The sequence below is a fragment of the Nelumbo nucifera genome, chromosome 2 (assembly GCF_055504915.1).
Source record: "Nelumbo nucifera cultivar China Antique chromosome 2, China Antique-T2T, whole genome shotgun sequence".
Lineage (NCBI taxonomy): Eukaryota > Viridiplantae > Streptophyta > Magnoliopsida > Proteales > Nelumbonaceae > Nelumbo > Nelumbo nucifera.
The window spans coordinates 22,302,405-22,319,097 of NC_142650.1; the positions used below are offsets into that span (position 1 = coordinate 22,302,405).

At 41.2% G+C, this 16,693-nt stretch overlaps 1 protein-coding gene across 9 annotated transcripts in view; it reads right to left on the reverse strand.

Annotated features, from left to right (window-relative positions):
- LOC104595190 (transcription initiation factor TFIID subunit 1-like) overlaps positions 1-16,693 on the reverse strand; it is a 164,059-nt gene that overhangs the window by 20,548 nt on the left and 126,818 nt on the right. For all 9 annotated transcript variants that reach the window (XM_088897676.1, XM_088897675.1, XM_010255805.3 and 6 more), the window contains one exon: positions 11,519-11,725. In XM_088897676.1, the coding sequence (XP_088753802.1) occupies positions 11,519-11,725 (207 nt within the window). The remainder of the gene's footprint in view (positions 1-11,518; positions 11,726-16,693) is intronic.

Here is a 16,693-nt window from a genome sequence, read left to right on the forward strand (position 1 = left end):
GTACGCAATATGGCATAAGGAAAATGCTACTGTTATGTCCTGGCTGCTTGCTTCGATGACTCCAAGAGTGGCCAGGACTGTTCAACACTTTCCCACTGCTGCTAAGATTTGGGAGAAAGTGTCTAAAACTTATGGACAGAGAAAGAACAATGCAAGAATCTATAGGCTAAACCAAGACATTGCTGCATTGAAACAAGGAGATATGACAGTTGTAACTTATTTTGCAACCCTAGAAAGACTATGGGAAGAACTTGATCATCATCTTATTCTTGGTTGGGAGAATATAAGAGACAAGGAGAGGCATGATAAACAAATTGAAGAAGGTAGAGCCTTTAAGTTCTTGGCTGGCTTAGACCCAATGTATGAGAGCATAAGGTCTCAAATTTTGGGAAGGGATGAAATGCCAGATTTACACCATGTCTACCATCTAGCAAGGAATGAAGAGGTTAGGAGGAAAGAGATGCAAGTTGACACTCAAATACAGCCTGTTGAACATTCAGCCTTGATTTCTTCAAACCAAAAAGGGAGCAAGCATTTGGACAAGAGGCATCTTAAGTGTACTCATTGTGGAGGTGGAAGACATGTAAAAGAGATTTGTTGGGTTCTTTATCCTCATCTGAAACCAGCTGTGTTAAGGAAAGACAAGAAGCCTCAGAGGAATCAAATAGCAAGTGGGAACTTTGTTACTAGTCACAGTGGTGAGAGCCCGAAGAACACATCTATAGTTACACTTCCTCCCATGGGACAGACTGCTAATTCCCACACATTCGGGTCCTTGGATTTCACTGCTAATGAGGTAGAGGTCCTTAGCTGGGCCTTAACCCGTCTAAGGACTAATTCCCTTGCTTCCACCTCTCTTGCCAGATCAAGTATTGCCTCTACTTGTAGTGCAACTAGTTCTATAGAGTCTACTTCTTGGATTATTGATTCCGGTGCAACTAACCACATGACACACATGTCCTCTTTATTTTTTTCTTATCATTTGATGTCTGGCCAAGACAAGATTAGAGTTGCTGATGGTTCTCTCTCCACCATCTCTGAGAAAGGGGGGGTTGACCTAAGCAAGGACCTCTCTCTTAAATCTGTTCTACATGTTCCCAATCTTACTTCCAACCTCTTATCTGTTTCGAAGCTTACCAAGAATTTAAACTATAGCATAACTTTCTTTCCTATTCATTGTGTCTTTCGGGACAGACTGACGAAGAGAACGATTGGGAGTGGTCATGAGTGTGGAGGTCTCTACTATTTTGATGCAGACATCAGTTCGACCTTACAATCATTTGCTGCCAGTAGTCAGAATAATGAGGAGTCAATAGCTTAGGTTACACTTGTGGCATGCTAGGCTAGGTCATTTACCTTTTTCGTCATTGCAAGGGTTATTTCCTGAATTATTCAAGTGTGTTTCGAGTCAAAGTTTAGTTTGTGAAGTGTGTTAGTTGTCAAAACAATGTAGAACTCTTTATCCAATTTCTAGTAATGGAATTCAAGCTCCTTTTGATTTGGGGCCCTTCACCTCTTGTTTCTGTAGATGGATTTTGTTACTTTATCAGCTTTATTGATCACTATTCACGATGCACATGGATCTACTTGTTAAAAGGACGTGATGAAGTGCCACGAATAACCACGGAATTTTGTAAAATGATTGAAAATCAATTCGACAAGAAGATTAAGCAATTCCGTTCAGACAATGCTGCTGAATATTTTGAAAGTTCCTTGAACCTGTTCATGGAGGATGTAGGAATGCTACACCAATCATCTTGTGCTAGTACCCCTCAACAGAATGAGGTTGCTGAGTGCAAAAATAGACACTTATTGGAGACAGCTCGAGCTTTACTATTTCAGCACAAGGTTCCCAAGCACTATTGGTCTCAAGAAGTCCTTATCGCATCATATCTGATAAATCAGATGCTATCTAAGGTGTTGGGTATGAAAACTCCTTTCTCTGTCCTTTGCCCTAATCTTCCAGACTTTCCTCTTCCACCTAGAGTCTTTGGCTGTGTATGTTTTATTCATGTAAAGGATTCAAAGAAGACCAAGTTGGATCCTAGAGCTATGAAAGGAATCTTTCTAGGGTACTCTCCTACACAAAAGGGTTACAAGTGTTATGATCTAGTTACCAAGAAGAAATACATCACAAAGGATGTGGTATTTTTTGAATCTCAATCCTATTTTCATTCTTCCCAGAATCCTCTTCAGGGGGGACTAGTGGGATGGAAGAGGATTCTTCTTCTCCCTCTTTTTTTGTGCCTCTTTCAACCTCGGACCTTCCATCTTCTCCTCCTGATCCTCCTAGTTGTAGCACCCCAGGTGAATCTAGTGAGGCTCCCATTGAACCTGTTACCACTCTTGATGCTGCGGATGTAACTGAGGACACTAATAAGCAACAAAAAGATATGAGAATCAGCTACAACAGAAGAAAAAAAAACCCTCCAACTCATGGCAGCAACCAATCAGACTCCGATCGATTTGTCTCAACAACTCCAGGTAATCTTATCACTCATACTTCTGATTTGGATCTCCCTATTGCTCTTCGTAAGCCTACCCGTTCTTGTACTATCTGACACCCTATTGCTGAATATGTTTCTTATTCACGTTTATCTCCTCGTTATTATTCCTTTGTGTCTGCTCTCTCTTCCGTGCATGTCCCTACTAGGTTCTCAAAGGTAGTGTCTGACCCAAGATGGAGAGAGGCTATGAATGAAGAAACGAAAGCCTTAATGAAAGCCAGGACTTGGGAATTAGTGGATCTACCAGAAGGGAAGAGCACTGTGGGATGCAAGTGGGTGTTCACTGTGAAGCATAGGGAGGACGGGTCGATTAAAAGATACAAGGCTAGACTAGTGGCGAAAGGGTTTACTCAAAAGGAAGGGATTGACTACAAAGAGACTTTTGCTCCAGTTGCAAAGCTTAACACAATCCGGGTTCTATTGTCATTAGCTGCAAACTTCTCATGGGAGCTATATTAGTTGGACGTAAAGAACGCTTTCCTAAATGGCGATCTACATGAAGAGGTATTCATGAATCCTCCACCAGGTTATGGTTTTGATGGGAAAGTGTGTAGATTGAGGAAAGCATTATATGGTCTTAAGCAGTCCCCTCGAGCTTGGTTTGAGAAGCTCTGTGGGGCCATGAAGAAAGTGGAATACACTCAAAGTGGTGCAGATCATACTTTGTTCATAAGGAAACAGGATAGCAGACTTACGACACTCATCATCTATGTGGATGATATGGTGATTATAGGAAATGATTTAGAAGAGATAAAACGATTGAAGGAGTTCTTGGCATCTGAGTTTGAGATCAAAGACTTGGGCCATCAGAGATACTTCCTTGGAATTGAAGTTGCTAGGTCACAAGAGGGCATTTATATATGTCAACGGAAGTACGTCCTTGATCTTCTAGAGGAGACAGGTATGATGGGGAGTAGACCAGCAGATACTCCAATAGAACATAATCATTGTCTAGAGGAATCAGTTGGAGAGGACTACCTTGATAAAGAGAGATACCAAAAACTAGTAGGGAAATTGATATATCTGTCTCTCACTCGACCAAATATTGCTTATGCCGTACATGTTGTCAGCCAATTCAAGCACTCTCCAAAGATTCCTCATATGAGAGCAGCGGAAAGGATTCTTAGGTATTTGAAGACTTGCCCAGGAAAAGGAATTTTGTTCAAAAAACACAATAAAATTGAAATTGAAGCGTATACTGATGCAGATTGGGCTGGTTCTGTTTGAGACAGGAAGTCTACTTCTTGGTATTGCACGTACGTTGGAGGGAATTTGGTTACATGGTGAAGTAAAAAGCAGAATTTGGTTGCTAGATCAAGTGCAGAGGCTGAATATCAAGCTATGGCTCATGGTGTTGCTGAACTATTGTGGCTTAGGACCCTTCTTAGTGAGCTCGGGATAAGGGTCGAGTGTCCTCTCAGGCTGTATTGTGACAACAAGGCTGCCATCAACATTGCAAATAACCCAATGCAACATGATAGGACGAAGCATATTGAGATTGACCGACACTTCGTTAGAGAAAGGATAGTCTCAAGGGAACTCTGCATTCCTTATACTCCTTCCGAGATGCAGATTGCAGATGTGCTAACAAAAGGACTAGCTTCAATGAAATTCTTAGACTTACTTGGCAAGCTAAACATGACTGACATCCATGCTTAGCTTGAAGGGGAGTGTTGGTTCAATTGGTTTAGTATTTATGTTAGTCTTATTTATGTTTTAAGTTCTTGAGCTTATTATGGGCCTTAGTTATTGGGCCTAAACTTGTTTTATTCTTTTTATGTCTAGGTGTCCCATCACTAATCAGGGGCATTCTAGTCCTTTCTTGTAACATTACATTGTGAATACTTATATAAAATTCTAGGGCAGGCTGAAGTGACTAAGCCTCCATTCTCAGATCTCCTTTTTTCTTCTTCTTCTTCTTCTTCTTCTTCGGCTGCTGTTCTCCAACAAACAAAATGCACTTTAAACATTGTAATATTTTCATTAAAACATATGCATTTAATTCTTGTTTAATTCTGATGTTACTGTTGAGCAAGAACTAGAGAAGAGAGGAGAGGAGAGGAGAATAGAGAGGGAGAGAAGAGAGGAGACTCGAGTGGACTGAGAGCCCTCCTTAACTCAGTGGGCGAGAGTTAGTATTTTTATTTATACTGGCCCAGTCGTACAACATAAAGACAAGAGAAAATTACAACAGTACCCTTGCGGTACTAAACCTGAGAACATAAACAACTGTTAACACTCCCCCTCAAGTTGGAGCATAGATATCAATCATGCCCAACTTGTCACACAGATCATGATGTTTGGAATGGTTTAGACCCTTTGTAAAGATGTCTGCAAGTTGGTTCTCAGAATTGACATAGGGAGTACACACTTCGCCTGTGATGACTTTCTCTCTGATAAAATGCTTGTCAACTTCAATGTGTTTTGTTTTATCATGTAGCACCGGATTGGCAGCAATGTTTATAGCTGCTTTGTTATCACAGAATAAAGACATAGGTTTGTCCACTAAGAAGCCCAACTCACTCAACAAATTCTTTATCCACATGCCTTCAACTACCCCGTGGGCCATAGCACGATATTCAGCTTCAGCACTGGATCTAGCCACTACATTTTGCTTTTTACTCCTCCATGTAACAAGGTTCCCTCCTCCTATAAATGTTCAGTAGCCACTGGTAGACTTTCTGTCACTTTGGGATCCAGCCCAATCTGCATCTGTTAAACCTCAACTTTTAAATGTCCGTGCTTTTGAAATAACAAACCAGCACCCAAATACTTCTTTAGATATCAGAGGATTCTCTTTGCTGCTTCAAGATGAGAGGACGTAGGAGCATGCATGAACTGACTGAGGACACCAACAACATATGCAATGTCTGGGCGAGTCATAGAAAGATATAACAAACTCCCTACAAGCCTCTGAAACTGTTTCACATCCTTGAGAGGTTCACCTCGACTATCACCTAATTTATGGTTGGGGTCAATGGGAGAGTCAACTGGCTTCACCCCCATCTTCCCTGTGTCTTGAAGTAAATCTAGGACACATTTCCTTTGAGAGATGAAGATACCCTTCTTTGATCAGGCAACTTCAATTCTGAGGAAGTATCTGGCAGGTCCTAGATCCTTCACTTCAAACTGAGTGGCAAAAAAGAACTTCAACCTCTGAATTTCATCCTCCCAGTCACCAGTAACAATTATGTCATCTACATATACAATTAGGGCAGCAATTTTACCTTCTCCTCTTTTCACAAACAGTGTGTGATCTGATTGACATTGCTTGTATGCTTTCTACTAAACTGCCACATGGAATTTGCTGAACCAAGCTCTTGGTGATTTGTTTTAGCCCGTATAAAGACTTCTTCAACTTTCACACTTTTTGTTCATTGCCTTGAGCCAGAAACCCAGGGGGTTGAATCATGTAAACTTCCTCTTCAAGGTCACCATTCAGGAAAGCATTCTTGATGTCAAGCTGATGTAAATCCCAGTCCAAATTAGCAGCAAGGGAGAAAAGGACTCTAATGGAGTTCATCTTGGCAACAGGAGCAAAAGTTTCAGCATAATCAACTCCGTACACTTGAGTAAACCCCTTTGCCACTAAGCAAGCTTTGTACCTCTCCACTGTTCCATCAGCCCTATGTTTGACAGTGAACACCCATTTACATCCAACTGGAACCTTTCCCTTAGGAAGATCAACAAGATCCCATGTGCCATTCTTATGAAGGGCATTAATTTCTTCTTTCATGGCATTTGTCCATTCAGGAATTGAAAGAGCTTCTGTCACATTCTTAGGGATAGGAACATTGTCAATGGAAGTAAGAAAAGCACGGAATGAGGGTGAAATGTTCTCATAGGAAACAAAGTTGGAAATGGGATGTTTAGTGGTGCACAATCTAACACCCTTCCTGTGAGCAATAGGACGGTCAATGTCATTAGCAGCAGAGGGATCATTTTCAATAGATTCAAGGACATCATTGGGAGCCAAAATACCTGAGTGAGTATGATCCTCCCCCGAGGAGTCTGGTGGCACTGGGGGTACAACTTCCAGATTTTCCACATCTCTTGAATTTGGTTGTCCTTTGTGACGACGAGAAAAAACACGAAAAGGCGGAGGGTCAGGAAGAGAAGGGGAAGAAGGATTAGGAAGAGGAAACTGAGCCAATGGTGAAGAATTAGGAAGAGGAGGAAGCTGAACCAGTTTCTCCTCATGTCTACACTCCCCCTGAATAGAAACAGGAAAGAAAGGCTCATCTTCAAAGAAAGAAATATCCATGGAGACATAGAATTTCCGAGAAACAGGATCAAAACAACGGTATCCCTTCTGAGTAAAGGAGTAACCAAGAAATATGCAAGAGATAGCACGAGAATCCAATTTCCCACAGGTGGGAGACAGATTTTGGACAAAACACCGACAACCAAAGACACGAGGAGGAATAGAAAGAAGGGGAGCCTTAGGAAAGAGAAGTTGATGTGGGGCTTTGTACTCTAACCAACGAGAGGGCATACGATTTATAAGGTAAGCGGAACAAAGTACAACTTCAAGCCAAAAACGTTTGGGGACATTCATATGAAGTAGTAAACCCTGAGCCACTTCAAGGAGATGTCGGTCTTCCGTTCGGCCACACCATTTTGTTGTGGCGTGCGGGCACAAGAGCTACGGTGAAGAGAACCACACGAAGCAAAAAATTCAGTGAGGTCACTATGAAAAAATTATTTGGCATTATCTAATTGAAAATTTTGAATTTCAGTCTGAAATTGAGTAATGACCATCCGCTGGAAATTTTGAATGATTTTTTGTACTTCCTCCCTGGTTCGCATCAGGTATACCCAAGTATATCTAGAATAATCATCAATGAGGGTAATGAAATACTTGTAGCCACTCTCAGATGGTAAAGTAACAGGGCCCCATACATCAGAATGAACAATGTGAAAAGGAGATTCAGATTTACTATTTCTTTGAAGAAACTGAGTTCTACAATGTTTACTTAACTGACACGTTTGACAAGAAAAATCAGAAACAGGCATTGACTTAAACAGTTTTGGGAATACAACTTTCAAAGACTGAAAAGACAAATGACCTAGACGACAATGCCATAAATAGACTCTCTTCTTGCAGGACTGACTCATAGACTTTGTAACATGAAGACCAGCCTTATTCTCCAGCATGTAAAGTCCATCAACCATACGTCCCCTACCAATCGTCCTCCCCGAGGCCAGATCCTAAATCACACAATGAGAAGGGAAAAAGGTCACTGAGCAATTCAAGGAATTAGTAACACTACTAACAGAGAACACATTAATGGGAAATTTTGGAACATGAAGGACATCAGAAAGGGTAAGACCAAGAGGAAGAGATAGGGTTCCTTGACCAGCTATGGAAGTATATGATCCATCGGCTAATCTCACCTTGTCTCTTCCAGAAAGAAGGTGATAGGTTTGAAAGTAAGAGGACGTACCAGTCATGTGTTTTGACGCTCCAGAATCAATGATCCATGAAGAGTCAGGGGTGTGAGAAGTAACATGGAAAGCTGTGGCAGGGTTACCTGATGTAGATGCAAATGAGGTTGAGGGAGGAGCATCCATCTGACGAAGTGCTCTACCATAGAGCTCTAAATGGTCACGGAAGGAATTTATAATATCCTCCCTCAGGTCAGATCCAGTGAGATGTGTCTGAGTCACAGTAGAAGTGGAGGTTGATTCTCCCGAGTAACCATGTTGGCCATGTGATGTTTCTTTGTACCTTGCTGTCCGGGCCTCTTATTCACCTCTGAACCTTGCTTCTTAGTCAGATCTTGAGCCCATTTTGGTTTCCCATGAAGATCGCAACAGGTATCTTTGGTGTGTCAGGATTTCTGGCAATGAGTGCACCACAATTTATCCTTATCTTCTGTTTTGTTCTGGAGATCTCCTTTCCTAGAAGAAGATCCCACACTAGTAGAAGCACCCCCTTTTGCTACCAACACAACTGCATCCCCACCGGGACTGTTCATCAAACTTCTTCTGCTCTCTTTAGATTGTACAAGGGCATAGACTTCTTGAACTGATGGGAGATCCTTAGAGCTGAGAATCTGAACTCTGATAGATTCATACATAGGATTCAGACCATGTAAGAAGGCAAACACCCTTTGTTGGGAGACAGGTTGCTTTGTACATTTTTGCATCCTCATCACACTTCCAATCCACACTCTGGTAATGGTCCAACTCTTTCCAGACAGAGGTCAAGTCAGAGTAATATGCAGATAAAGACCTCTCCCCCTGTCTACAAGTGGATGATGCTGCCTGCAGTTGATAAATTTTGGCATAATGTCGCAATTCTGAATAAGTAGATTTTGCTTGTTCCCAGATCTCATTTGCAGTTTCAGCCCACATGAAGTTTTTTCTTATTTGTGGTTGCATGGAGATCAAGAGCCACGACATAACCATACTGTTCTCCTGAGCCCTTCTATCATATTCAGCATTCCTAGAGGGTGGTTTTTTGATTCTTCCATTTATATAGCCTATTTTCTCCCTTGCAGTGATGTATAATTTGATCCCTCTTGACCACTCTAGGTAATTTAAACCATCAGGAGGGACAACAGCCATAGGAAAGGATAGGTCACCCCCACCCATTCCATTCAGCATTGAGGAAACTCCAGATGTGGCTGAATCTTCACTACTCATGATATCGGGATTAAAAAAAGAGGAACCAGATGAATACTGCCGTACAAGGCTATTGCTGAAAACAGGTCCTTCTGACCTACGGTTTCATTGGGAGTAAAGGCTGAACCCTGTTGATGCAACACTGGAACAGGTCTGTACGACCTACAATCCTTTTAGGAAACCAAAAAAAAAAAAATACTGCAGTTGCAGTACATCACCAGGTCTGAATGACCTACAAATGAATCGAAGTCATATGACCTCCCAACAGAATGAAAAAGATGGTGGAGTTCACCACACAATCGGCAGGCCTGATAGCCAAACAGTCACTGAGATTAACAGGGTAGCCGAACAGTCAATCAATAAGATCAATACAACATCAGCTTCAGGGCATCAACAGTCCATCATAGGGTTGAAGGAATAAAAAAAAAAACCAGTTGAACACAGCAGCTTGTTAAGGAATACAGTCAATCAACTGTCCATCAATCGGCTGAACATTCAATCAATAACCAGTCAATCAGTAGGGCAGCCGAATGGTAGATGACCAGTACCTCTTTTAACTTCAGAAGATAGCTTCTCTGTAAGCTAGAACTCCCTCTACGAACCTCAAGAGATAGCCTCTCTACAGTCAAACAGACGGTGGATGCAACTTCTGGGCTGGAAGATGAAAGGTCTCTATGACTTCTGGGTCGAACTGAGTACACCAGATTAGCAGTTCGATGGAGCCAGCTCTGGAAGATGAAAGGTCTCTACGACTTCTGGGTCGAACTGAGTACTCCAGATTAGCAGTTTGATGGAGCCAGCTCTGGGAGATGAAGAGTCTCTATAACTTCTGGACTAGAAGATGAAGAAGACCATCTGCTTGACATTGAACAACAGGTTTGCTTGACACCACCCTTCAGGCCTGGACGACTTGCTCTGATACCATGTTGAGCAAGAACTAGAGAAAAGAGGAGAGGAGAGGAGAATAGAGAGGGAGAGAAGAGAGGAGACTCGAGTGGACTGAGAGCCCTCCTTAACTCAGTGGGCGAGAGTTAGTATTATTATTTATACTGGACCAGTCGTACAACATAAAGACAAGAGAAAATTACAACAGTACCCTTGCGGTACTAAACCTGAGAACATAAACAACTATTAACAGTTACCTTTTGCATAAAAAGAACCATTAAATACTCTTCTTATCTTATTATGATTTATGGAGAAGCTCACCCCTGTGAGTTCTTCTGTGAAGTGCTATGCTATTAGGGCTTCAAATGGATCAAAATGAGTCGGATATAGATAGAACCAAATTTGATTAGATTATATCTGTATTCAAATCGAATCTTATCCATCGGATTTATGTTGAATTCAAATCAAATTTGGATTGCAATCAGATATTGAATAGTATAAATAAATTAAACTAAAAATGTTCAAAATATTATTAATAAAATAAACTGAAAAAGACTTTGATATTAGATTTTGTGAAAAAATTAATTGAAAATTACTTCTATGGAACTTGAACCTATGAAAATTTAGTAAAAAAACAACATTCAAATCAACTTTACTAATAATACAATGTAAATTTCAAGTATATATGAACACATATATTTAAATCGAACCGAATCAGATTACATCGGAGATGGGGGTGGATCCATATTTGATTCATTTATAAACAGACTGAATTCAGATCACCCTTAGTGGGATCAAATTCAGACAATCAGATATCATTCACAGCCTTATATGCTAATGACCTTCCAGTGGCATCAATCCTAGGCACCACCTCAGAAATGGAAAATTGTAATTATTAGAAATTAACTAAGCCTAAAAGGTCCTTGTAGGGATTTACATAAATCAAAAAGTGGTATATGTGATACTGGAGATGGGCAAGATATCCTTCTATCATGCTGGTCTCCATTTCATGTACTTACCTCCAATTTCCTTCTAATTTTATGGGTTATAGATATTTTCTTTTTTGGTCCCACTTTTCTATGCCATATATAACCATAGATTGGTAAATCATCCAAGGAATATATCAAATTAGCTTAATCTTAGGAAAAACTGTTGCATAGAAATAGATTTCACTTCAGAAGAACAGGCTCTAGAAAGTATTTCAAATAAGTATGGTTCAGTAAATTCAAGTGGATATTTCTTAATCTAAGAGGCATCTATAAGAATCATCTTTTACCAATAAAAAAAGATCCCACTTTTGGATAATACTATCATGAAACATGCGCATTTCCCCTGATCAGCATGAAATTGAAAAGCGAACCTACTTGACATACTAAATGGCAATAAGTAAAGAGGATAAGCTTGTTCATCACTGGTCACATATTGCTTGACTTTCACTCCACAGGCATCAGAAATTAAGCACCACTTTCAGGGAAAATATACAAAGTCAATTTTACCTGACTTGTACAGGCAACAAAATTGCTAGTCAGATTCCAAGGAGTTATCTGAAGTTCTCTCTCAATATGTGATGCAGCAGCTAGAGCAATAGCTTCATCTGGGAGCTGGTTCATTGCAGAAGACAGTCCAGTAGGGTGTGTCAACCTACTAATTCCTAAACGTTTGAGCCTGTGAAGACCAGCTAGCATGCTTTCATAGGTGCAAACCTGAGAATAGAAAATGAGTAAGAAGTCACACCACAATAAAAAAAACTCCAAATCTACATGTAAACTGTTGGAGCTTTATTATCCTGGGCCAATTTTACAACATTAGGAATGTAATAGCCACTATAAATTGCACCAAAAGAATGATAAAGCAAGCTATAAAAATAGTCCAAGAAAAAACCCCCCCAATATTTTCAACCACTATACTCAACCTCATAGTAAATATGATACCCGGAGAAGATTTAGAAAGAAGAGGAGAGATTTCCACTTGGTATTTATCGATTTAGAAAAAAGCATATGATATGTTCCCTAGAGAAGTCATCTGTTGTGCACTTTGGGAAAGAAGGGGCTTCAAATAGATATGTTAATATCATAAAAAATATACATTAAGGAACAAAAACTAGTGTGCTAACTCAGAAGGTGATATAGGAGAGTTTCCAATCATAATGGGCTTATATCATGGGCAAGCACTTAGTTTAGAGGTAGTAACAATTGTAGTTCAGTTGAGATTGATGATCAGGAGGAACCCCAAACTAACCACTTCCAATATCTTGGATCAAATAATGAATGATCCATAATGTGTGAGAAATTAGAGGTTAGAACAAGATGGTTAAAGTAGATAGGTGACGTACCACGTGACTGGAATATACCTTGATACTAGAAATATTGCCTTGTAAATTTCTGGAAACCAATTATCCAATCATTCCCTCTATTATCTTGGGTTATCTTTCAAGTGAATGACCAAGTATTTCACTGGTGAGGACTCAAATGCTAGAAAATTCATATATAATGGATTTTGCTAGTAAGAAGTTAGAGACCATCATCCCAATTATTCCTCCGTTTGGATCATTGGCTAAAGAAAAATCTTGTTTTCCAATAAGACATGCAAAATATGGTAGAGTTCTATGGCAATGCACAAGAGGACAGCAATGATGTGGAGTGTTTGGTGTGAAAGAAACTATAGAATTTTTAGCATGAACATAATGAATCAAAATCATAAAAGGGGTGACTCATTGGATTATGACTAGGGACGAGTTCAAATGAAATCTCAATGGATAAGACTTTTTTCACAATAAATGAAAAAATTATTAAAAGATAAGACAAGAAAAGGTAGAAAAATGTGGGCTTTGCAGCCAAAGACAATAAAAAAAATACAAGTAAAACTAGCCCCCCCCCAACGAACAAGAAACCTAAAATAAAGAGTGCTGATCCGCCTTAAATCTCCACAACCACTTCCCAAGGAGATCATATTCCTTTCAGCTATATGACCCCATTCCTAACCTCCTTCAGCCTTAGGCTTGCACACTATGCCCCAGTTCACCAAGTGATCTATTTTCTCTCCTCCCCCATCCCATAGAAAGTCCAACTGGAACTTTTAAATTCAGTTTCTCAGCTTGGCTGAAACTTTGAAGATTAAAAGATAGTAGTAGAAGTTCAGGACTGTTATCAGTCTTGAACCCTAATGGATTTCAGGATTGAAAATAAGAAGAAAGGTAAGAGGGAAAAAGAGGAAAAGGGAGGAGAAGCAGTAGAACACAAGAGTTGAAAGGAGGAGCAGAAGCTTAATGTTCTGCTGCCGCCACTTTAAATAATATTTATAGGTTATGCTCATTACATGGAAAGGACAGATGTGCCCTTAGTCTTTACATAACAAATAGAGCAAAAAATAAGACTGAAATAAATAACAACTGAAACAACTAAATGACCAATAGCTAACCCTAGGCAGACTAGAACATCTTCTACCCTACGAACACAGTGGGACCGTAGCTGTGGGGCCCACATCAGTGTTCTCTACCTCCCCCTCAAGTTGGGAATAAATGTTTATCATTCCCAACTTGGATAGATCTGCCTCTAGCTTCTTCCGTGGTACAGCTTTGGTGAGGATATCTGCCAGCTGCATGTTGGAGGTGATGTATGGGAGACACACTTCTTGTGATGAGACCCTCTCTCGTACAAAGTGTCGATCAACTTCAATATGTTTAGTCCTGTCATGCTGCGTTGGGTTGTGTGCTATATTAATAGCTGCTTGATTATCACAATACAGCATCAGGGGCTTCTCATACTCAATACCCAACTCCCCAAGTAGTGATCTCAGCCAAAGAATTTCAGCCACTCCATTAGCCATTGACCTGTACTCAGCTTCAGCACTGGATCGGGAGACAACACTCTGTTTCTTACTCCTCCAAGAGACCAGGTTACCTCCCACAAGAGCACAATATCCAGAGGTAGACCTTCTGTCATCAAAACTCCCAGCCCAATCGGCATCCGTATAGACTTCCACCTTCATGTGGTCATTGTTCTTGAACAGTATACCTCTACCCGGGCATCTCTTCAAGTATGCTAGTATTCTTTCTGCTGCTAGAAGGTGTGTGGTTCTAGGAGAATGCATGTACTGACTGACAACACTAACGGCATAACTGATATCTGGCCGGGTGAGGCATAGATATAGGAGCTTTCCCACTAACCGCTGGAACATAACTTTGTCTTCAAGCAGCTCCCCACTCTCTGCACTAATCCTGTGGTTCTGTTCAATGGGTGTATCTGCAGGTTTGACACCCAGCTTTCCAGTTTCAGCCAAGAGATCTAAAACATATTTCCTCTGAGAGACAAAGATCCCCTGTTTAGATCTAGCAACCTCAATACCCAAAAAATACCGTAGTGTACCCAGATCTTTCACCTCAAACTCTTGATGAAGGAACTGTTTGAGGGACTCAATCTCATGGTTGTCATTTCCTGTCACCGCAATATCATCAACATATACTGCAAGTAGTGTCAGTGACGACTCCACCCTCTTGATGAACAATGTATGATCTGACTGGGCCTGTACATAACCGAACTTCCCAAGGGCTAGTCTGAATCTGTCGAACCAAGCTCTAGGTGACTGCTTCAAACCATACAATGCCTTATTGAGCCGGCAGACCTTCTTACCTGCCTCTGTATCATAGAATCCAGGAGGTAACTGCATGTAAACCTCTTCCTGCAAGTCCCCATTCAGGAAGGCATTCTTAACATCCATTTGGTACAAAGGCCAAGTGTAGCTTGCTGCAAGAGATAATAGAACCCGAATGGTGGTCATCTTGGCTACCGGGGCAAATGTCTCCAAGTAATCTATACCATAAGTCTGTGTGAACCCTTTTGCAACTAGCCGAGCTTTGTACCTCTCAATGGAACCATCCGCATTGTGCTTCACAGTAAATACCCACCTGCATCCAACTGGTTTCTTTCCTTTGGGCAAGTCAACTAGCTCCCAGGTATTATTTTTCAACAGGGCATCCATTTCAACTTGCATTGCACCTCTCCACTCCGGGACTGATAGGGCTTCTTGCACTGTTCTCGGAATAGGGACATCAGCAACGGAGGTGAGATAGGACCTATAGGAGGGAGATAGGCGATCATAGGACAAAAACTGGGAGATGCAGTGGGCTGTAAATGTGGTGCAATGCCGTTTTCCTTTACGGAGGGCAATGGGAAGGTCAAGGTCATCTGCAGGGGGTGAGGTAGCAACAATGGAAGGAGTCTCTGTGGGCCTTGGGACTGTAATATCTGAACTTGGAGCCGCAGAAGAGGTTAGAGCTGGCCGGGACTGCTGATGACCGGGATCAATCTGCCTGCATCGCCTGTGATAGACTCTCAACTCCCGATCCCTCTGACCACCCTCGCTACTGCAGCCCTCATCACCAACTGGAATAGGTAAGGGAACAGCCCCAAAAGTATTAACCCTGTCCTCACTGCACTCCCCCTGAAGAAAAGGACCCAAATCTCCATGCTCACTACTCTCCCCCTGAGGAGAGACCCGAGAATAATAGGGTGTCTCCTCAAAGAAAGTGACATCCATGGATACAAACTTCTTCCCTGAGACAGGATCATAACAACAATAACCCTTTTGAGTTTGTGCATAACCAAGAAATATGCATTTGGAGGCCTTGGGTTCAAACTTGGAGTGATGGGGACCGAGAAGCTGAACAAAACAGGTACAACCAAATGTCTTGAGGGGAATAGTGAACAACTCCTCACTGGGGTATAGAAGGGAAAAAGGAGGTTTCATATCAAGAACCCGGGAAGGAATCCGATTAATAAGATATACCGCCATAAGGATAGCATCACCCCAGAAGCGAATAGGGACATTGGAGGTAAACATAATACTTCTAGCCACCTCCAAGATGTGCCTATTCTTCCTTTCTGCAACCCCATTCTGCTGAGGTGTATGAGGGCAAGTGCTCTGGTGGATAACCCCATGATTAAGGAGGTACGATGCCAATGGCTTAGCAAAGTATTCCTTTGCATTATCAGATCTAAGCACTTTGATCCTGGCATCAAACCGGGTGTGGTCATCAACAAATAACAAAAAATACCTGTACCCACCCATAGAAGGAATGTGATATGGCCCCCAAACATCAGTATGCACAATATCAAAAGAACTATTACTCCTTTTATTACTCAATGAATAAGAGTTTCTACAATGTTTAGCAAACTCACAACTTTCACACTTCAACTGAGATGACTCAACAGACTCAAACAAAGTAGGAAACAGACTCTTCAAGGACCGAAAAGATAAATGACCCAATCGGTTATGCCAAAGCATAACCGGACTCACAACCTGAGAAACAAGTAGCTTCTTATCCACTGACTCTCCCCGAGCAGATAGATCCCATTCGTCTCACGACCAGTCCCAATCACCTTCTTCGTCTCCAGGTCCTGAAAAATACATCGGTCAGGAAAGAAAGTCACTGAGCAGTTCAAATGTTTGGTAATACTACTAACGGAAAGGAGGTTAGTATCCAGTTTAGGAACATGCAAGACAGAGGACAAGGATATAGTATCCGACAGTTTGATGTCACCCTTGCCAGAAATAGGGACAAGAGAGCCATCAGCTATAGATACTTTATCCCTTCCAGAGGACAAGTAATAAGTAGTAAACAAAGAGGGCAAGCTAGTCATATGGTCGGATGCACCTGAATCTATTACCCAACA